At 42.1% G+C, this 17,071-nt stretch overlaps 1 protein-coding gene across 1 annotated transcript in view; it reads right to left on the reverse strand.

Moving 5' to 3' along the window:
• Positions 1-1,319: 1,319 nt before the first annotated feature.
• The window catches only part of LOC149791641 (deoxyribonuclease-1-like), a 48,009-nt gene continuing 32,257 nt past the window's right edge, over positions 1,320-17,071 (reverse strand). Inside the window, exons 8-9 of the mRNA XM_089969237.1 lie at positions 2,174-2,225; positions 1,320-1,527 (exon numbers count right to left, since the gene is read on the reverse strand). Of these exons, the coding sequence (XP_089825363.1) occupies positions 1,517-1,527; positions 2,174-2,225 (63 nt within the window). The 3' untranslated portion in view covers positions 1,320-1,516. The remainder of the gene's footprint in view (positions 1,528-2,173; positions 2,226-17,071) is intronic.

The following is a 17,071-nucleotide window of genomic DNA, read 5'->3' on the forward strand; positions in this document are numbered from 1 at the left end:
ATGATGGAGATTCAAAATCAGAAAAAGGAAAAAGGAACAATTGCAAATTGAAAAAGAGGAAAAAGAGAGACAATTGTCCATGCAAATTCAGAAATAAGAGAGAGAAAGTGAAATTCACATTCAAATTAAAAAGAAAGAGACAGCGAAAGGGAAGAGCGGCATTTTAAATTGCAAATGCAGAAAGAAGAAAGTGTGATGCAAATTAAAATGCAGTAAGAAGAACGAGAAATGCAAATACAAAAAGATCAAATGGAAATGAAATTGAAATTAAAAGAATTAGAATTGGCAAGCAGAAAGCACTCGCCCTTACGAACGTTCAGGTTTTGATGGTATAAAAATATTAAGTTAGTACTCTCCCTCCCTCCCCCCCCCCCCTCTCTCTCAAAGAAACTGCTCTAGTGATATAAGTGGTAAGAGCGCCCGCTAGGATGCACTAGCTCGCGGGTTCGAACCCCGACCGAGTCATCCCATATACTCATAAAACTGGTCCTAGCAGCAGCTGCCTCGCTTGACGCTCAGCATTAAGAGTTTAGTGTCAGGAAAATGTGAATGGGTGGGACATGATGCTACATAAGTGTGCAAATACGCGATCGAAACAAATACACTGTATTAAACTTTCACCTTTCCTTGGTTTCATCTTCCGCCTTTGCATTTCCTATCATTATGCAAGTATTTATTTTTAACAAGATAAAATGTTATCGACGAGGATGGGGTTTGAACCCAGGTTGGCTAACACCAATGGATTAGCAATCCATCGCCTTATCCACTCGGCCACCTCTTAAGAGTTAGTTATGTCTTTTCTGACTATGATAATAATGATGATGTCATTATCAGGCACGCCTTCGTCATCGTCTTTGTCTTCCTTGCCTTGGCTATGCTAAACATGGTGATAGCAACGATAATAAGCACCTTTTCTCTTTTCGTAATGTGTTATATAGTGAAGTTGAATTTGTATGAGACATGAAGATAATTGGATTGGCAGATAAGGAAAAAGGGATTGTCTTTTAAAGGACTCGCCAGAGCCTGAGGTCCATTTTCTTTGCATATGTCGTACAAAATACGGCAAACCAGGATAGACCGTTATCAAACTTATGTAACAAGACAAATTGTAATTCCCTAATATTTCGTCTGCTGATTCCCATGGATACGGTAACCTTGACCTTTTCTCTTTGCTATTGTCGACGCTCACAGACAATAAAACTTACGTTGAATAAAATGTTAGACATAAAAACCATGACACATGGTTGAAGGATGAAGGGGGATTGTGGGATTATGTCAATCTTTGGACCTTTAGATTTGTCGTAAGAATAAGGATTAGCAAGCAATAATAATTTAATTATGTATCCATAGGTACACAACAAGTAGATACCGCTGGTTAACGCATCAGTCGGGACTTTAGAGATGCCGCCTTGAAAGCCAAGATATCAAGTTTCGTTATGTATAAGAACAAAATCATCTCTTTCCACTGCTTTCAACTTCAGTGCGATGGTCCCAACGTTGTAACTTACAGCTGCACTTAGGCATTTGCTGAGAAGAAAAAAAACCAATAGATTTAGAAACTAAGTGGTACAAATTGGAAAAAAGAAAGGAAGGAACAGTGAAGCCGGGGCTGTAAAAACAATTAAAGCAATAACATGCAAGAAAACGTTTAAAATGAACGAGTAACAACACATTAAATAGACAACAGCAATTATTTTAGGAATGTTGACCTCGCTTGCTGAGTCTTGTAAAATACCGTATATGACAGTAATTTTATAGTTCACATTTTAAATTGAAAATGGAGAAAAACAACACAAAATATAGCTGGGTCAACTGATTTCAATTAAAATTTATAGAAATTATGATACTCATTATACCGTTAACTTACACAAGAAAAGTACAATTCAGGTGAGCATTATGTCGAAAGCTCCTGTTGTTTTCAATTTTGTTGGTGTCAGTTATTCTCTATCCCTTTAAAAATAAAAATACGTCAGAACATTCGTAATGTATTACGTAACAACCCATAGCGTGACTTATCGTAAGTCTCTAGTTTATTATTCATTAAGGATTGTGCTGTTTAGGTATCCTGGCGTCGATTTTGTCAACACATGTTTGTTCTGCCTCTGAACTTACGTTGAACATGTAAGAAATCAGTTAGATGGAATGTAGCTCTCATTTACATAAATGTACTTACGTTTGCCATCGATGGCGAATTCTATGGGATAGTGGTCACTTATATGCAGTGCCTGTGGAGAAAAAGTGTAATATGTTCTTTGTACACTTGCTCTGTACATTTATTCATCTGATGCGAAACCAAAGGCGCTTAATGCGCAAAAACTGACTGTGATATATGTATGATTAACCTTTAAACAAAATGTTAGTTAATTGAGTTAGTGGATAAAGTAAAGAAAATTCCCTGATAAAGATTAAAAATTTAATCACTTGAACGAAATTAAACTATTTATTTTCTCTGTAGCCATTACTGAAAAGCTGTGGATATGCCGAATTCGGCAATGGTTTCGTTTGGTTTGTTTTTGACGGCATATCAAAACGTTGAAGGTTATTTTGCGTTCAGACTAACAGAGTCAAGTGTCTTGTCGAAGGACATACGACTGTAGCCGATCTGGGTTGAGCTAATGGTGAAAACTGAATACGCAACCTTTTGGCAGTGGCGTAGCAACCGCTCAAACTACTCTCGTAACTTTAGGGGAGGCATCAGGCCCCCCCAGTGGGGGCCCAGAATTCCCACCAAACAATAATTTTATTGGAAAATTTCCACAAAAATATGTTTCGCAGGCTGGGGCTATTTTTTATTATTTTTTTGTTGCTACACCAATGCTTTTTGTCACAAGTTCAATAAGCTTAACCACTGAGCCAATGCTGCTCCTATAATGATAATAATAATAATAATAATAATAATAATAATAATAATAATAATAATAACAATAATAATACTAGTAGTAGTAGTAATAATAATAATAATACCATTAATTATTATTATTATTATTATTATTATTATTATTATTACTACTACTACTACTACTACTATTATTATTATTATTATTATTAGTATTAGTATTATTATTATTATTATTATTATTATTATTTCTGAAGATAATTCATTTGGTTCTATGTCAATTAGCCAATGGTTTGTGAATTCTTCCATAATAATAGAATATTAAAATATAAACGCAGCGTACATTTACAAATAACTCCTCAGTGTTGGACACATTCACACGTAATTACACTCATACCTACATACACACATTAAATTGAATCATACAGTAGCAGTAGTGAATGGGGATGGTATAGGGTCTATGGGACTTATCATTAAAAATACCCTTGGGAACATATAGGGTCTATGTAAATTTAACATGGAGAAAAATCGTGGGAACATATAGGGTCTATGGGAATTAACATGGACAAAAATCGTGGGACAATATAGGGTCTATGGGAATTAACATGGTCAAAAACCCTGGGACAATATAGGGTCTATGTAAATTTAACATGGCCAAAAAACCCCTGGGACTGTATAGGGTCTATGTTAAATTGAAATAAGGAGGGTCTCTATTTTTTTTAAAAAAAAAAAATAAAAACAAAATAAAAAAGGGGTAGGCAATGGAAAGGCTATCTCTTTTCGAGAAATATGGGGGCCCTGAAAAGGGCCTTTGGGTTTTTCTTCTTCTTCTTTTAACTTCTTAACTTCTTCCACCATCCTCTTATTTTGTCCATCATTCCTTTCTTCTTTTTCTTTTCTGTTTCCGGCAGCCAGTCCGGGTGGCCCATGGCCCGGAACTTCTCTTGGATTTTCATCCAGTTTGTGTTCAGTTTTTCAAATTCATCCCTTTTTTTTCTATTTTCTTCTTCTTTTCTTTCTTTATACCATCTCTCTTTAATCTTCTTGACTTCTACCTCCATCACTTTTCTCATCAACTCCTCTCCTTTCCTCAGTCTTTCCTGGCCTCTCTCCACATAAGAGCACTCTGTCCCATGTGACATTTTTTCAAGAAAGCACCTGACTTTGCTTGCATTGTCAAGTGCTTCCTTTAGGCTTCCTACTCTGACATAGGTGGGATTTATCATACCTCTCAATCTTTTTTCCTCCTCTTCAATCATTCCTGCTATCAGTTCTTTGGCTATGTTTAGACATTTAGCGTAGTCCAGGTACTCTGCTATCTTCCATTCTTTTTCCAGTCTCTCCACTACATAGATACCATCTATTATCCAGTTGTATATATGTACCAAATTGTTGAACAAGTCACTTGCAACCACCATCTTCGTTTTTATTATTCCGTAGAATGGTTCGAACGACGAACGTGGTGGGTTATTATAGTGAAAGCGCGGACGTGATGGAAAACATCCCCTAAAAACATAAAATTAATCTTACCTAGATCATGACCCATCAACGCGCGTACGTGAAAGAAAACATCCCCACTTTTCTCATTTCATATAATCAAACCCAAACTATACTCTCCACATGCGCTAAGAAACAATAAAAAAAACCTATAATCTACTATTCACACAAACATACCAGAACTCTTACAAACACAAACACACAAACACATACACTTCCACTATTAATAAAGAGTTAGTGTTTATATTCACACTACTCTACCTACACACAATGGCAATTCGATCGTTATTTCTTTTCTGGAGTATTGGGTAGCCCTGAAAAGGGCTGTTGGTTTTTTTTAAACTCCAGATGCACCTATCTAATGGTTGCACCTTCCTGGCCTTGCGCCACACACGCATCTTCTTCCCCAGTCTTCTTTCACCTTTCTTCTGGGGAGCGCAGAGGGAGGATGATTCGCTTCAACACCCCAATCCTCTATCTCGGGAATATTGAACGACATCCTCTCTTCTCTTTTCTTTTCCTCTTCTTCCCTCTCTCTTCTCTCCTCCTCTTCTTTCTTCATTCTTGCTTCTTCTATGATAGCCTCCGCTGATAGTTCGTTTACTATGCGCCTGGCATATTCCAGGTGCATCTGGAGTTCTAACAGTTTCACTATTCTGCTATTCATTCTTCTGGCTGTGTTGATCAATCAACAAGGGTAGCTAGACTGCCCAGCGAGTTTCAATTTATAGTGAAAGCGCGGACGTGATGGAAAACATCCCCCAATAACATAAAATTGATCTTACCTAGATCATGACCCAAAACAACGCGCGGACCTAAAAGAAACACTCACTCACTTTTTTATGCTACCCATCACTATTTTAAAATTTTTTATAAATCACTTCAATGGACTATCCACATACGCAAAGCAATTCAATCTAACCCCAAATATACACCTCTAACAGCCAAAAAAAACAAACATCATTTTAATCTACTATCCATACCATCTTACGTGAGCACTTACAAACACAAACACACAAACACATACCCTGACATTTTTTTAAAAAAGAGTTAGTGTTTATTTTCACACTACTCTACCTACACACATTGGCAAATGGATCGTTATTTCTTTTCTAGAGTATTGGGTAGCCCTGAAAAGGGCTGTTTTTTTTGTTTTGCTATGGCATTCTTTTTTAGTTTCTAAGAATGCGATGTCCTCTGAGGATAGACTTTCTGGCGATAGGTCTGCTTCTTCGGAAAGAGAAGAAGAACTCTTTGGTGTCGATACGACAATCGACAAAGCCTCTGTCAGCTTCAGGTTGCTGCTGTTGTTGCTGCTGTTGCTGCTGTTGCTGCTGTCTCTGAAGTCTGTACTTCTCTGTCCATTCTTCTTTTTCCCTGTTCATTTCTTCTCTGAAGAGCTCTTCTATCAGGTCTTCAGTGATTTTTAACATTCTCACATTCTCTATTTCTTCTGGCTTCGGTATCAGACTGTGTCTGACCCTATGCAAATTCACGTAGGCTTCGTTGAGCTTAGCTAGTTTGGAGCACATCTTCGTAGGAGGATGAGTCGACAATGGATGGTTAGACTGGGAACAAACCGGTTCTTAAAGTCAAAGCGCGGACGTGAAGGAAAACATCCCCCACACGGTTTTTCGAGCCGCAACGTTCATGAGAGGGATAGTAAGAAATGAAAGAGCATCAATCCAACATTCTTATAGCTAAACAAAAGACAAAAGCATTTTTTCAAAACACAACATTTTTTATTCAAAAATCACTTAACACTAAACAACAACTCTAACATTTTTTAACAATAATCCAACACTATAACATCAAACAATTTTTTTCAAATCACAAACATTTTTTTCTCAATTGACAATCTACTTTAAACAGGGCTGACAACGTTGTGAATGAAATTGTGATTTCCACTGTTGGAAATCATTAGGCCATTGATGGACACTACGTTTCCTAGCTTGAGACAAAAGATAAGCATAATGGTCACAAAACCATCGATCTACTTTCACATCGTTTCTAGCAGAAGAACGAGGATCGAAATGAGTCACTAAATGTTCTAAGGAATAGCCCAGGCTGCGATGATGCAGAAAATACACACAATATTGTCCACACACCAAGGAATCTGTGCCTTGTAATTTCACGTTATTGAATCGGGTAGTCTGAGCATTTCTTCTCATAAAGTCGATGATATCGTCTTCCAAAGGGGGCAATCCGTACGAATCGAAATATTCCACACATCCTTCTTGAGGAAAGTAGACGGCTACCCAGTGGGTTCCTGGGAGATGACTGTCGTCTGTGTTGATCACGTAAGCTTGATGGTCTTTAGGTTTGCGATGAGGGAGTTCATCTTTAGCACAGACGACAGGATTCCAAGAAGCCGTATACGAACTGTGGTTCAAAAGGTAATAAAGTTCCCAGGTATCCATTGTTTTGTGTTTTCTTCTTCACAGGTAATAATAAGTCGTCAATTCGATCCTGACTTTTTGCTTGAAAATGTCTGACGAATAAACGGTTATTCGTTCTGTTTCCTCACTCTGATTCAGGAGAGCTTCGATACGATGGATCTCTTGAGTGGTTAATGGTGGACAAGAATGTTCACGCAAGTCTTTATACCACTGGTGCAACACGTCTTTGTTCGAGATGAGACTCCAAGCTTCGTCCAGATACTCGTCCAATTTTTCTTCTTGACTTAACATTAGGCATTTATCGTGTTGAATTTGACTGGGATGATCGTTTTGACATCCATAGCAATTTTTCTTGATCAATTCCGTCATTTTATCGACCAAGTGTTTGGCAAAACAGGAGACTAAATGGGCTTCTTGTTCTGGCCATCTCGACTTCATTATGATCACTTCTTCTTCTTCCACAGTCTCCTCACATTTCATGTCCAAAGTTTCTCCACTAGGTAAAGAGGGATAGCAGTCTTCCATGACTTCTAGTAATCTAGAATGACTTCTCTCAAACTGTTGATTTCTATGGTATTGTCAAATTCTGCATACAGGATGACGTTCACTGTGTGATCTGGAGGTGGATTTGCAAACTGAAGTTCCACACGAATCTGGTGTGATTTTATAGGGTGGAAATGTCCCTCGTCGCTGCCTTGGTCTGGAGTGAAATCAAAACCCCACAAAGCATAGCCTCCTGCATAATCGTCGTACGAAATACCGTGACTGGTGTTGGTTCCTAACTGTCCCGTGGCTTCGTACAGGGACAAGTACGATCTCAAATAATTCTTTGCGACACCAAAGTTGGGCTCAAAGGGTCGGGTACACAAGGTCTTGCCGTCGCGACTGACTTCGATCTTGGACACATTGTAATGTTGAAACTCAAAAGGATTTTGATCGTGGGTTCCGTTGAAGGCTGAATTCCTGACGATACCAACAATCAAACGTTTGGGTAACTGTCCTTGGAACAGATGATCTTCGATCATGGATCGCTGTCCAGCAGGAATGGTGAACGTTTTCACTTCTACGCGTCGTATCGGATACTTGGCAGTCGTTCTGCTCAACGTCTGACTGACGTCGTTTCCCACTTTAGGTAACACTTCCACACGACGCACGTAAAGTCGGGCTTCTTGAATAATAGTTTTGTATTCGTTGGCATGGGCCATCAAATGGAAAGTGGCACTGCTACGATTCAGTCTCAGACGGATATCCACCCCGTTGAGCAAATACTTTTCTTGTAACCACATGTCCAAATGCAAACGATCCGTCAGTTCTAAACTTCGCCCTTGCAGAATTTTCTTACGACGGTCGTTAAACTCCACATTGTGAGGATTGTCATCTTCTGTCAGGACTGTGTCGCTAAACGTGCCTACACCTGCTGTGTCAGGTTTCCATACCACGCAAGCATCCAGATGAGTATTCTTGGCTTCTTTTCCGTACGTCAAGAGATTTTCCAAGTAGGCACGATATGGGTAAGTATCCATGCTGCTGCTGACCAGTTTGTTATTCAAGTACAAGTCCACTTCGCTAAATAAGGAATGCATGAAATTGTTGACAGGAGCTACTCTAGCATCGCCTCCTGGATTGGTGTTGTCCGTTTTGATCACTTTCACTTTCAAATACAGGTAACTGCTATTCAGATCGATGTAATCTTCGGGTTGTCCTTTGATTTCAAACTCGATGGGAACTGATTCCGTCAAAGAGGAGACGGGATGAAATTCCACCCACTGGGATTCTTGCATGGTCATCATGGTGGGGGGCATGGCAAACAGGTCCAGTTCCGTCTTGGAACAAGCGCAAGACTCTCGGTGCATCATTTTTTTCTCTTTCTCAATAATCGAAAACGTCTAAGTCTCGAACGGTTCTTCTTTTCTTGGCCTTTCTCGCTTGAAGTCTGGTGAAAGGGTGTTTTCTTCGTCGTCTCTTTCTGCCTTGTCCTTGCTGAATGCCTGACTCGGTAGCGTGCAGGGCATTTATAGGTGTGTCTCGTCGGCCCAAAATGTCTTTACCCGTTTGCAGCAAGACATTTTTGCCTGCCCTCATGAAGGCTTCTTTAGGGTTTTGTTTGTCGATGATGACATTTTGGAGAAATTCTTTGCCTTGCGTCAGTGCCGCATCTTTCAAGGCGTGCAATCCGCGTGTCACCATCGGTTTCAACACCGGGGCCACCGAACGAAAGGCCGATTTTAACATATCTCCTAAACCGTGTCCTCGCTGTCGAGCCACCCCTCGGTACACTGGATACATGACTTACGAGTCGTGAGAGAACCGTTTTCGAAAATGGAGTTTCACCGTGACTTTTCCTTTGGTGAATGAAATATTTTGTCCCAAATCTCCTTTTATAGCAATGTTGACCGTGTCCAAACAAGACTTGCTGACAGGCAAATAGTGAGGATGGACAAATTCGCGGTGGACGTGGTAAGTGTTTCCACCTTCCTCGTCAGCGTTCGTGGCAGAATCCACTTTGAAAGGAATGACACGCAGTAACGGTACGGAGGTGTGTCCCACCACGTTGTACTCCACCACATCGGAGTACACAAACATCAAATTCAGTCCTTGGTTCAGTTCTACCGGGGCACGAAATAACTTGCTAAAAGACTCGTTGTCGTAAACGATGGATGATTCGTTTTTCTTCATCATGGCCATTCTCATGTCCATGTCTCCGCCCAACATGTCAAACAATTCAGGACAAAATAAAATGGACACGATTTTACTCCCGTCAAATTTCATCAAGAAGCGACGAGCTGTTTTGTAGTATTCCATGGTGACACATTTTTTTGACACTTTCCAAAGCTTTCAGAAACACGACATTAAACCTGGAGGTAATGGTGCTCACCAAATGTTGACCACTAAAATAATACCCTGGGGGAATGAACAAGTGATAGGTGGTGTACTTTTGATTTTTTGTGCCAGGGGTTTTCTTGTCATATTTGCCATAGGTATCCAAGTACTGTTGCAATTGTTCGTCATGAACTTCCACATCAAAAACATTTTGATTGGGAAGGACATTGAGGACTTGGGTCGGGTGAATCATTTCCACTAAAGCCACTTCCCAATGGGCTTCGTGATCTAAGGGGATGGTCTGAGGTAATTTGTCCGTGTAACAGCACAACGTGTTGTGGGGAAACACCTCCATGGAACTGTCACTGGGTAAGGTTAAGTAAAATTGGTTTTGGTGACTCATAATTCCAGAGTTCTGTGGCTGTCCGAGGGGTTATTAATGGACGTCAGAGGCGTGTCTCCGCCCAAAATGGGGTTCTGATTGTGGTTGGAGTGGTGACTGGCACTGGCACTTGACACAACGTTCCCGTTCGAGGAGAATTTCAGGGAGGGATTGGGAAGCAGGTAACCGATGCAACTGCTCAATAAAATGGTCCACAATTGTTTGTCTCCTTGTTGCAAACTCAAATTGGCGATGGCTGCCCCGATGACACAATACACCACGAAGATTTGGCAGAAAAAGACGATTTGCGTTTTAGGCACACGTTCTCCACACCACACCCACAAGGGTTGTTTTTGTAAATCTTGCACAGAAGAACTGGGTGAAGAAGGACTGGTCGACGTAGCTGCGTCTGCTGTGTGAAAGGGCATGATGGTCACTTCTTCTTTTTATAGTCGATGACTTGCGAAGCGTCGATCCAAGAATCGAAACTGGGTGGATATCCTTTCCAACGTACTTTGACTTCTTTGACACGTCGTTTGCCCACTTTACGGGTTCTGCGTTCGAGAATGCTTTCGATGTCGTACACGTCGTCTTCTTTTTTGGTGACACGTTGTAACTCGGGCAAATAAAACGTTCCTTTGAGTACTTCTCCGTTCATGTCTTCCAATTTATAGACGGCAGGATGACGGCCATGCACTCGTCCAGTGACGCGAAACAATTCGGTCGTTCAGTTAGGTAAGTAACCTTTGTCGAAAGTGCGTTTGGTTTTGCCAATGCGCACCCAATCTCCTACGGCCAACACTCCACTTTTCTTGGGGACAGCCCTCGTCGGGGACGTACCGAACAGGCGTTCAAACACCAACACTTCGTTGTCGGGAGTCACGTCCTGCGGGGCGCGTCCGATGCTTCGATGGTAAGATTGGTTGTACGCTTGCACCAGGTGTGGTAAGATGTCGATGTACTTCAGAGTGTGGTGATGCGTAAAATATTTCCACATGCGTTCTTTCAAAGTGCGTTGAAAACGTTCCACGATGCTGGCTTTGGTTTCGGGATTCTCGGTGGTAAAAAAATGAATGTCACGTTTCTTTAATTCTTTTTGGAAAGCTTGGTTTAGAAATTCGGTGCCTTTGTCCGTTTGCCATCGAAGAGGGTGACGACCGCTTTGTTTCAACACCCGTTGCAGGGCTCGCACTAACTCGCTGCTGGATTTGGAAGTCAAGGGCACGACCCAGGCAAATTTGGAAAAGACGTCGATGACACAAAACAAATATTTGTAGCCGCTATTATAGCTGGCCAAATGAGAGACATCGGCTAAATCGGCTTGCCATTGATGATCGATGCCTTCCACTCGGGTGCGACTTCTGGCAAACTTGCGTCGAATGGGTTTGTGTAAAGTGTAGGTAGCTTGTTCTTGTAACCATCGTTGCACTTGAGGTAAACGGAGACTTTTCAGTCGAGTTTTGGCAGCACGATACAATTTTTGAACTCCTGCGTAACCTGCAGGATGCGAGGGATCGTAGTAAATGCTGGCTAAGACTTTTTCCATTTTTTATTTTTTTTGTGTTGGTTGATGTGTTAATAAGGCACCCACTCTTGGAAGAGGCTAATCTTTTTCTCTTGGGGTATTTTCTTGGATTGCAAGGCTTTGCGTGTGCGGCCAGCAATAGGTGTCGAAGAGGAGAAGGATGTCTGAGCGGGGGATATCGGTTCTTGTTTCACTTCTGTCTTCACTTCTGTCTTCACTTTCTTTTTCTCTTGTGAGGAAGAAGGGGTGGCCATCATCTTTTTAATCCATCGAATTCTGGAGGTAGGTGGTGTTGTTAACTTGCGTACTTTTTCTGGTGGAGTTTGAAACCCTTCCTCTTCTTCTCCTTTTTCTGTCTTGGTCACGGGTACTGGTGGTACTGGTACTGGTACTGGTACTGGTGATGGTGCTGGACTTTTCATCAAGGTCTTAAAATCTTTCAGAGTGGGTAGAGCTGTTTCGTCTAAAGCTTTCTGGTGAAAGAGTTGCAGTCGTTGCAAGAGTTGACCGTACTTTTGCGATTTTTCTGTTTCGGACAAATCTTGGCGATCCATCAAGGACTGCAATTCGTGTTGTAACTGGGACATCTCGCTCAAATTGGGATTGGGAGGTAAATGCGGGGTGCGTTGTTCTTGCCACCGATGGTATTCCATCCATCGTTTGTAAGGCACTAAAGCTAGTTTTCGTCCTTCCATGGGGTTGTCAGGGGTCGATTCTGAGATCTTGGGACTTTCGAAGGCCTTTTTATCTTGCTCCCACCAGTCCTCCCAACATGGTTCCCAAGACTCCTTTCAGTATTGGGCCTAGCAAGAGAGGCAAAATGCCTCCACGTTGCACTAACATCTTCTTTTTTTGACGAATGGGAATTTTCTTTTGAACCATTTGGCGAAGAACGTGACGATGTTTGCTTAAGCATTGTTTCTGGTGTTTGGACAAAGGGATCGTGCCTTTCAAAACGTTCAAACAACATTCGCACACGGTATCGATGACCTCTTTGGAGGCCGTTTGAATGAGTTTTTTTCGTAGGGGTGGAGAAGCTTTGGACAGGACAGATAACAGGTCCCCGTGTCTGGCTAAACGTGGTGGCAGTCCTTTCCTTTTCTTTCCTTGGGGTTTTCTGGAGGGTGACATCTTTGAGTCTTTAGGAGCACCTAAAAAACACTGATACCCTACTCGGTCACAGGCCTTTTTTATACTGGAACGCGTCGCCACTGATTATCTTTACGGCGTATCAGTTTGAGGACAGGCATGACACGTCGTGCAGGGGTACGTAACGGACTAAATCGAGCCAGTTCTTGCTTGGACAAATCCAGTAAACTTTGTAACATGCCCGATCTTTCATGGACTTTGATTTTGGGAGAAGGTACTTTGTGAGCAGCAGCCACTGCCACTAAATTGGAGGGTCCTGCCACTGGGGAAGTTCTTTTGGGGGTCATCAACGGAGAAGTTCTTGGTGTGATCAACGTCTCCAAGTACTCTTCAGTTCCTGGTGACATCAACGGAGAAGTGGATAAACGTGAGGCTGCCGGAGACGCAGTCACCGCTGTGGCAGGTCGTGGTTTGCGAGTGTAAGGTTGCGTCCTGGCCGAAGTGCCTCTCTTGCGACTAGTTTTCTTCTGTGGACTTTTCTTTTTCTGAGGACTTTTTCTCTGTTTCTTTTTCCGGGGGCTTCTTTTCTTTTTCCGGGGTGGTGGTGTCTGGTAAGAGGAGGGTCCTGCCACTGGAGAAGTTATTCTTCTTGGGGACCTGGTCTTTTTCTTTTTCTTCTTGGGGCTTCGTTGGACTTTTGTCTTGGGGATACCTTTGGGGGCATTAGGATCCCATCTTAAGAGTGAGCGAATGATGACCCCTCCTAAAGTACCGCTCCCTCCAGGTTTCAAAATGATTTGTTTTTTGGTTTCAGTGTCGATGCGGGGATCGGCCAGTTGGACCAATGCGACTTTGTTTCGATCGAAAAAGCGTTTGGTTTGATGAGGAATCTGAATGATTCCTTGGAGTAATTGACGTGCCGTCACCGTGAACCATCGTAAGACTTCTTTGAGACTAGCTTCTAAGACACGAGCTCGTGTTTGTGGGTCTTTTTCTCGACTGATGCCATACAAGGCACGAATCAATTTGACGGGAAGATGCGACTGAAGGGACGTCATGTTCACACTGTGTGAGACAGACGAAAAAGGGTCTGAGGTTTTTAAAGATTTTTTCATGGGGAGTGAAATGAAGTCGAGGACGGAGACGTGTACAGGACAGGCCCTCCGTCTTGGCACCAGTGGTGAAACAAGTGGGTACGAAATCGCAAATCCTCGGGGGTCGTAGGTTTCAAATCGACGAGTAAATAGGCGTGTGGTGTTTGAGTGGCATCGTCGTACGCCTGAGTCAGCCAAGGCGTTCCTAACTGTTTGGCTAAGACTTGCACTTGCGATTTATCTCGAGGGCTTTTAAACAAGACCACGTAATGAGCATTGAGACTGATGGTGCGATGGGCTTTACTTTGTTGAAACAAATTTTGGGTGATGTAAACGACACTGGCATTACGGTGATGCCCATTGCGCGTGAACCACAATTTAATTTCTTCTTCGTCTTCTCCTAACATGTCGTCGAAAATGACCAAATGGGTTTGACGGGAGTCAGAGACGATGCCGTCGTCTTCTTTAGGAATGCCTTCCACAAACACGATGGAATCGCCTTGACTTTCTCGCAAGAGGTTGTACGCCGATTGCCACTCTTTGTAACACCACACGATCCGTTGAGGTGGCCGATCGATCAAATGATGTTTATGTTCGATCAAACGTTTGACGAATTCGGTTTTGCCTGAACCGCTAGGTCCAGCAATGAGCATGTTAAAGGGATGGCGAAGATACAAAGCCTCCCAACTGGCACGATCTAAGTGTTCGTCGATGACTTTGACAGTAGAGGAAGAGGGAGCAGAGACAGCAGAGGTAGCCATGGTGTGAGAAATGTCACTTGTGACACAAAAACAAACAAGACAAGAGTTTATATACTTTTTCAGAACACGTTTATTGAATGTTTTTTTTTCAAACATGAATACGAAAGACAAAAATTCATAAAAGCCAAAGGCTTAAGTACAACAATAAAAGGCACATGATAACTATGAACGTGGAATAAACAATAGTGTCTGTACAACATGTTTTGGGTAATGTTCTAACCAGTTCTATAGTAGGGGGTAAGGTCACACAAGTGTCCTCCCGAAAGGGTCTTTCAGGCCTGTCCACGACAGTCCTGTCCTGGGTGACGGGTTCTTCTGGCACCGTCACTAACACGGGTTGAAAAGTAACTTTTTTCCTTGAACAACTCTCGTGCATACTGGGCCACTTCTTGGGTCCAAGCCTCAAAACCCCATTCTTTCCAGGCACGGACATCTGTCCAATGGGGATGTAAGTCACAAGCTACACACACATCGTCATACACGTCTTGGGTAGCTAAAAGTTGACGAATCTTTTTTTCCTGTTGAGGTCGAGAAGTATCCAGATGAAACCGCAAGGCTTTGAGCAAAAGGAGTTTTTCGTGACCATTTAAGGCCATGGAGGTGGTAAGTACTGATCGTAAAGAGTCCACAAAGAATCGGCTGGTAAACGAAATCCCAGAAAACAAGTCACTAAGACACACACCACTTGTCGTCCCAAATTGAATGGATACAGTTCTTGTAATAATTGATGGTAATGATCCACGGTTTGAATATGGTCATTGAGTTCCTTCCACGGAATCTGTTGGATGACATATGACATAAACCGTGGCATGGCAGCCTGTTTTTATATTCTCTTTTTTTCGGATGCAATACACGTACTTTCTAGCCAGAGATCTTCGTTCTCCAGTAGGGAATCTAAATCTTGCATACTGTAACCGAAACGTCAGAGTTCGTTTAGAAGTTTCCTCTTCCGCTAAGTAGATTCCACGTAACAAATGTTGGTAATCCTTTAACTTGTCTTCCTCAATGCGTTGCACTAGGTGAATCTCGAAGTAACCATAATCATGAACATGTCGATCATTAGCGATCTCAAAGTTTTGAACAATGTCTGACCATTGAAAGAATTTCTGACGAATCAGTTCTCTTATACCATTCAGGTACCAGTGGTTAAAGATCTGGTGACGTATCGGATGCAATTGTTCTTTACGTTTCACTTGTATTTTGACCAGCTCTCGGTAAATCCTTTCTCTCAACTCCACAGGCAAAGCACGAATGTTCTCTTGTAAAGTATTCATGAATAGGTCAGTCCGTACAATTCACAAAAGTAATCCACATAGTGAGTAATTTCTGACCACTGCCATTCAGGGTAACGTCCAAGAATGTCACTGAACTCTTTTGATGTAAACGGTCTAAAGCGATACAATAGGAGGAATGCACCCTTGACCCAAAGAAATCTAACACACTGGTTGACTTTTTTCACTTTCCTCTTATGAATTTCTCGACACAAAAGTTCTACAGTGACCCATTGAGATTTCACTCTGGCAAACCCCTGCCAAACTTCCTTGTAAATCTTCTCTTGTAGTTCTTTAGGTAATGATTCAATATCGTTTTTGAAATGAAGTTTAAATACTGATCTGGGTGATGTCCAACATTTGACTCCTGACCAATCTGGTTTCTTCTTCGTCAACGACATGGTAAGTTACTTCAATGTCTCGGTCCCACTAAGGGTAAGTAATGACAATTCGGTGACCATCGAGCATGTTCTACGTAGGCCGAATCTTGCGGTTCCCAGTGGTGAGGTGACACACCGCAACTGAAGCACTTGACTTTATCTCCTTCGCCCAAGTAGAAAAATCCGGCTCTGGCTAATTCTTCGGGGGTCGGTCCTTCCAGATATTTAGGCCATTTTCCTTTGAACGATTGAAGACGATTTTCAAAGTCGCAGTATTCCGACAAACGCACAGGAAACGAATATTCGTTTTTCACAGGTTCGTTTCGATGAGGGTTGGGTGACAGGAACAGGAGTTTGCTCAGGGCTGGATGACATCCGTAGGGAGGTAGACGTGAAGGTGAACATTCCCCTTTAAACCCGGTAAAATGTCTAAGAGGACGAGCGGCATCGCTTTCGCATCCCTCAGGTTTGACACGCACAGCATCACTTTCCATGACAGGGGTAGTGAGAACAAAGTTCCCATGATGCTTTACGGCATCGCTCAGGTCACAACGTACAGCATCGTACCCATCGCAAGGCTCACAATCGCACTCGTCTGCAAACTCCGTTACGCAATTACAATGGTAACCACATGGACAATCGCAGTTTCCTTCCGGACATTTTCCGTCGCAATGCATGGGTCTTATCCATCCAATATTAGTCACACTAGAGGAAGATACAACTTTTTTACAATCCCCAAACTGGAACGATGCCTCTTTCAAAGTATTCATCTTGTTCGCTCGGTCTTGGTAGTCACAATGAACTATCGATCTTGGCTAGGGTTCCTTTTTTATATACAGACCAATACCGACGTGACCATACGGTAAGGTGAAATGATTGGGAAGTCGCACTCGCTTCTGGTATACAATTTGATAGACTTTTTCCAAGGGTCGACTGACGATGTGGTGAGTGGGTAAACGTACAATCTTGTTCGGTTGATAGGTGGTCACTTTAAAGTTTCCATCCTCTCCCGATTGC

This window comes from Sinohyriopsis cumingii, chromosome 9 (genome assembly GCF_028554795.1).
Source record: "Sinohyriopsis cumingii isolate HCF-2022 chromosome 9, ASM2855479v2, whole genome shotgun sequence".
Lineage (NCBI taxonomy): Eukaryota > Metazoa > Mollusca > Bivalvia > Unionida > Unionidae > Sinohyriopsis > Sinohyriopsis cumingii.